This window comes from Opisthorchis viverrini (assembly GCF_000715545.1).
Source record: "Opisthorchis viverrini unplaced genomic scaffold opera_v5_529, whole genome shotgun sequence".
In the NCBI taxonomy this organism is placed as follows: domain Eukaryota; kingdom Metazoa; phylum Platyhelminthes; class Trematoda; order Opisthorchiida; family Opisthorchiidae; genus Opisthorchis; species Opisthorchis viverrini.
The window spans coordinates 184,584-191,021 of NW_008752191.1; the positions used below are offsets into that span (position 1 = coordinate 184,584).

General features: G+C 41.4%; 1 protein-coding gene across 1 annotated transcript in view; it reads right to left on the reverse strand.

The window, feature by feature from the left end:
* Positions 1 to 6,438, reverse strand: part of T265_11603 (hypothetical protein) — a gene marked incomplete at both ends in the record, with an annotated part of 23,575 nt that overhangs the window by 10,985 nt on the left and 6,152 nt on the right. Inside the window, one exon of the mRNA XM_009178296.1 lies at positions 5,232 to 5,311. Within this exon, the coding sequence (XP_009176560.1) occupies positions 5,232 to 5,311 (80 nt within the window). The remainder of the gene's footprint in view (positions 1 to 5,231; positions 5,312 to 6,438) is intronic.

Below are 6,438 nucleotides of genomic sequence, written 5' to 3' on the forward strand. Positions count from 1 at the left end.
TTAGACACACCAAATTCTAATCCTGCTCTCCGCTTGATTGAGGCCCATAATCTTTACTAGCAGAGTGAATAGTCAAAGATACAAATGTGCGTAGGTTCAAAGCTGGTCTAATTGTGCTCCGAAACATTAATGATAAGGTACAATTCCTTTCCAACAAAGCATCCAATGAGGGAACGGCCAGATGAATTGTAGGAATTTCGAGGCGAAATGGCCGGAAATTACGATCGAGATCCGTCTACAGGGCACAATCATTGAGTGATCCCATCGTTTTGTCGCGCAAAGTCACAACTGATTCAAGTGCTTTCCTTCTTGAATTCGGGAATTATTCCTCAGGTATCTGTTTTCCGTCGACTAAATGGGGCCCATTTTTGTCCGCCAGTGTTGTACTTACAGTGGAAGCATTGGTAATTCAATATCTTTCAGATATATTGGTGTAGGGTTGTTGGAGAGAGTTTGCATCGGATTTCGCATAAGTGAAGCCTAAAATATTCAAATTTTTTTCGGAAAATCCAATGCAATGGAATTATAATGGGAAAACGTAACATTCCGTACTGACGATTGTTATTTGGGTGGTCGGATAAAGTCGAAGAGAGACATCGGTGGACACAGAACTGTGCGGGAAAATAATACTTCCCGTACTTACAAAACGAAGAAAAGCTGCCTGTAGAATGGGATATTTCGACACTTATTCCTATCTACGAAATTGGTACACGAAGGCTATGTGAAAACCACCAAGGCATCAGCCTGGTGACCATAGCATCTAAGTTGCTTCCTGGCATTATTTTGCTCAGATTGATGGGTTATCGGATGAGACAGATTCGTTAGAATCAGGCTGAGTGTCATTCTGGTCGAGAATGCATCGACCAAAAATTTCTTACGATAAAAATTTTCAGTTGCAAAAAAACATAATTATTTTTATGCTGATATATATATCGATATATAGGGGCTATGTTCCATGCAGTTATGAGGCCTCTTTCATAAACCTAGGCTCCCATATCTGTTTTGTAATAAGAGATATTATGGAAACCTTTTGATTCCGGAGTCATTATCTGCCAACTTAGGTCTCATAAGAAAAATAAGCGTCACTCAAAGTGCTAGGTTTCGAAATGACGTAAATCGTTTAAAAAGAAAGGGATCTGGAGGAACCTAGCTCAACCGTTAGATTGCTCCATTCAATTAATCTCCATTCAGAGTGTAATAACTCACTGAACTAACTCACTACACAAGAGGACATCAGATGTTTATTCAAACACCATAGCCATAACGTTGTGGATGTGACTTATGAGAGACGATGGCTTTTGGGAAGCTTAATAATATGCCGCATTTGGAAAGTAATGCCGCATTAGGATTGTTGCGTCGTATGAATTTTACTGTTTTAGCAATTGACATGTAGCTCAACTACACTTCGGTGAAGACCTCATTAGCCCGTAAGCAGCTACAAATGTGTCTTCCGAGAACTCCAGAAACCAACGAGTGTACATATGCTGCAAACCTGGGGCTTCCGGAAAACGAAGTACATGGAGTGTAATACACTTGTGCGTATAAAATAGTAGCCATTTTTCCATTTTGTTAAATTTGAGATGACCTCAGTAAGATCATCAACATATCAAGCTACATTTGAAGGCCTTTTGATGCAATAAGGATGAATGAAGCAAACAAAAGTCGGTTTGGATGAGAATGTTGCACCTGAAAATTAACGACACAATTTGTGGTTTCCTCTAATTGATTACTTGATTACACGGACTGACGGGTTTTGCATATTTTTAAGACAACTTTACCATGTGTATGTCGTTTACCATATGGTTTTTGGTGTCTGTGCTATGGTTGATAAAGCCTCATGATTGCAGTATCGATTTTAGAGTGTCTATATAGGATGTAGATGTTGGTTTCGAATTCCTAAGCAGTTGTTGAGCAAATATCCAAAACGAAATGTATTATCTCTACAAGAAAATGCTTGCTGCTTAGCTAGTAGGTTTCTAAACGGACAGTTTACTTACCTGAAGCCAAATACCAAAAAGATTAGCGGAATTCAGTTGCTGCACGACAGCCGGAAATTGGCGACAACGAAAAGTCAGAGGCAAACTACTCAGTAGCAGTAATATCTGTTTTCATCAGCATCTTCATACCGATCACGTTTCTAATAGAAACTGAATCGCCTCTGACAAACCAAGCGTTCCTAAGTCTGCGGATAATGTACCCGTTTCTCCTAAAGCATCTAGCTCCCTCAAGCCTACACTATACCTCTCAGAAAAGTCCCAAAGTATAAATGAGAGCGGTGAAGCACACGCAGAGGCTATGTAAAGGCCATTTAAATAAAGGGTAGTGGTCTTATTTATAATAGTAAAAAGACGCTTTGGGAACAAAATGTAGTTGCTATCTGTGATGCGTGTCGCAATCACCAAAGCTAGGTATTTAGCGTTTCTTTGACACAGCCCATCTTGTTCTGACACCACATGCTCTTTTAGCGTAGCCATCTATCGGTGTCCTGCATGCATGCATAGCTATTTAAAGCGCCGTTTATACAACTATCTTCATGTACATTTGCATTTACATTTAGTAATACAGTTCACCTTTTAGCAGTTGGATCCGTTTGCTGCTAATAACCAAAGTGTTCTCACCCATCGCTATCATCCCCGACAGAAGGATTCTTTGCTTGCAGGGAAGGCAGTTTTTGCAAGAATGCATTCTACTATGGCAGAAAACTGTGTCATTTCCGACTTATTTTATTGTGCTGGTTCTGTGTCTACTTTTTTTGTCCCGGAATTTTTCGCGCCTTCAATGGCTTCAATCAGTGAGGAAGCTACTAGAAGCATGTAACAGCCAACCACTGCCATAAATGGCCAAGCTCGGTGCTTTGTATGTCCCAGAAAAACCCTTTCAGAAATGAGCTTCACTGTTGACAATGTTGTGGAATCTAGGCAGTTCGGTTGCGCCGCTTGATTGTTTTTCTGTTTGAAGATCTTAGCACTTGGGTTGTAAACGTTTTATGGTTCTATAGCGCATACTCCATGTACAACCATCTGTATGCGCTCCCATAGTGATATTCCGTTACACCCTGGTTGCCGCTTCTCCGACCATATTAAGTCCGGCTTTTCACGGATCCTATGCGTGTCACTGACAGCTGCTATCTATTCACGATGCATTTGAAATACCTTCCTTATTTTGGGGTGTATAAATTTTGGTAACCGCCACACCATATCATGGTCCATAAGAAAAAAATTTAAATCTTTGTAATTTACGACTCATAAGGTTGCTCGAAAGAACCAAATTGGTTTGCAAATGAGTGTACATTCGCTAATTTCGTGCAATTTGGTTTCAAGTAGAACATAAGGTTGACGGAAACCCGCGGGCTGCGCCTACCTGATGAGCCCCAAGAAGGGCGAAACCGGTCGTGGGCTGTCGATGGATTTCCAGCAACCATATGAGTAGTACATTACAAAGATATACATGTATCGCGATATCTCAAATATCGTAGCGACTGAAACATGAGGCGGCCTGGTGCAGCACATTCAGTTGCCTGAGAACATCATAAATGAGAGATTCAGCTGGGTTCCAGATGAGTCTCTCGAAAGAACCAAATTAGTTTGCAAATGAGTGTATATTCGCTAAAAAAATTTAACCTTTTTATTTTCATTATGAAACTCTGTATATTTATGCATATCGAAGTTGGAACAACTTAAGAATCATTGTTGTCGGACATCTAACACTGCTGAAAGTTATCGGTATTTTAACTGCGTGCTTAATTGTCAACCACAGAAAGTGCCCAGTCGGTTCTTCTGCAATATATGGATCTCCCCGCAGTGGACATTAATCAGACCGCTTGTACTAACATGTGGTTATTTTAGGTTACAAGGAGAAGTCCTACCACACTCTTGAAATGTACGGCAAAACTGACAAATTCCAGTGTATAAGCAAACACAGTCCTCCTTGCGTCACATCTGGGCGGTGACTTCCAAAAACATTCTCCTTTAGAATAAGACTCATACGATAGCGTGATAGTCATATACCTTTGAAACAATCATCAGATCTCCTTGAAGGAATTTATCCTCCTGATTCTTTTTCCACGTTCCCATCACAATGGGAGTTATTAGCTGCGATAGATGCATCAATTATTGTGTTTATAAAGCTGAAGCGCGGTATCAGCCAAAAATTCTATTCCTTTTATAAAACCCGTTGTTTTTTAGTTGTGTGTTTTGGGCCAGACTCCATCTTATTCCACAGCGTTCTGAACTCCACTTTCACCTAATTAGGTCTAAGGATGAATCACTGTGGCACCGAAACCAAACAAAAACCGTTCAGCTGTAACACCCTACCGGGGCCTTGTTGCTATGCCACTCGAAGGAAGCACGAGCGCTAGGATGCTGTCAGGTCACCAAAGCCTAGACAGTGAAAGTTGAGAGAGAGATGTTGATTCCAAACCACGGACCTTCTGGTCAGTAAACTAGCGTCTCAACCGCTGATTCATCTGGCACCGCTGTAACATGAGAGTTCTTATTATTTGCTGTCAAAAAGCAATAATCAAATGATATCCCAAAAGTGGTAGCTGATGTCGGTCAAAAGAAAATGGATGTATTCCTTAAGATCCGAACGCCAATACCTGCACCTTGCTCAATCACTCCTGACCGTTTCTATCAGCGTACCGTGCATAGAGTTGCACCATCTCTGAATTGCTTGGCGAGTAAGTATGGAGGATATCTATGCTCATAATGCTGCAATCTACCTTTTCTTTATCTCAAGCGGACAATACAATCAAGGTTTATGGGTGTCGTGACTTTATAAAACACACTTACTCGCTTTTACAATGAGTCCTTGGGGCCGGGTGAACTTCTATGGTTTTTAGGCACGCAATTACATATTTCGTTTCTAAAAATAAGCAGTCCTATGGTACAAACGAATAAATCCAGTATACACAGCGATACAGCTGTAGGATAAACTGTTGAAATGGCCTTCAGTCGCATACTACTCATGTATTAAAGTCCATTGTGCACAAACTGGCAGACACCTTTACAACGAGAGCCTTTTAGAGGCTCAAAGAGCATTGCGCAATTTCCAGAGGTTCACTGGTATACAGAGTATGCACTGCTTTCAGGCTTCTATAGCTCCGATGCCCTTGTAAGCCACACTGCACCACTGCCTGAGGCTTGGAGGCTTAAATGAAGTGAAGCAATTCATAGCAGAACAGAAAGACTTCCAAGTCAAATACACTAGAAAAGGATATTTATTACGCTCACTTATGACTGTACTGGGATACTGCTACAGCCCAGCAAGGAACCTCCTTCAGTTCGCCGCTGTTTGAAACACAGATTATTCCCTGAGAAGTCAAATCAGTGCATCAGGTCCGCTGTCCGTGGACAAATTGAGGTTCTAAAAGACCGTTTAAAAACGTGAATAAAAAGGAGATACAAGTTAACTTGGGTAGAGTAGCGCGGTGTTGCAGGTTGAAAAAAATGTCAAAAGGTGGGAAAATAGTTTGTACCAACTGACAATGCAAACAAAACCGAAACATACAGCAGAAGCGGCAAGTTTATTTAAGTCATGCAGCCCAAACAAGAACAGGCGACTTGCACACATTAATCTCAAGATATGTGTATGACTTCATGAACTAGTGGCCCATTGGGCGCTCAAACAAACCTGTAAAATTTGACCAAGTTCTGGTCCGTTAGTAATACCTCAGATACAGTCGGACGGACGTGCTGAGCATTTCCCGCGTAGACTCCCTAGTAAAAACTGAGTATGAGCACCGAAGAACTTTTGGTATCCTGTGGCATCTGGCCACCACAAATGCCAACTGTTCTTCGGTATTCAATAAAAGTAATTCTGCTCACTTCACAGACCTCGGTCTTTTTGATGTAGGCCAACTATTGAAGGGCCATTATAGTCCCAGGGCTGTTTCACCCATGATCGGTAGCTGATCGGTAGTGTGACCTCTGCATCCCAGGCTCATGTCTTATTCAGGCTATTATGGAATGATCTCCTGTGCTTATCCGTCCGGTTGTTTTTTCGTAACCACAATATCTCCACAGAAGCTAAACTATTTTGGTCCAAGTTTCGGAATAGATTGTTCAAATAAACATCATCATCATCGGCACCATGACATCAGTGTTCAACACTTCGTAACCATCTCCACAGAACCTAAACTATTTTGGTCCAAGTTTCGGAATAGATTGTTCAAATAAACATCATCATCATCGGCACCATGACATGACTGTTCAACACCGATGCTTCACTGCCGTACAACCATGACTTATTTGAAAGGCTTATTGTAAAGAAAAGAGTAAAGGTGGACAGGGAAGGAACTTAATGCTAGCTTACCACAATCATTCCGAGGTGCTTGCACCTCCAGACATTCACTCAGGCAACCTGGATAGAGACTGACAACAAGAACGCCACTGACATCGGTTGGCAGCCATATCTTATAGTGTCTCCAACCAGGTACAG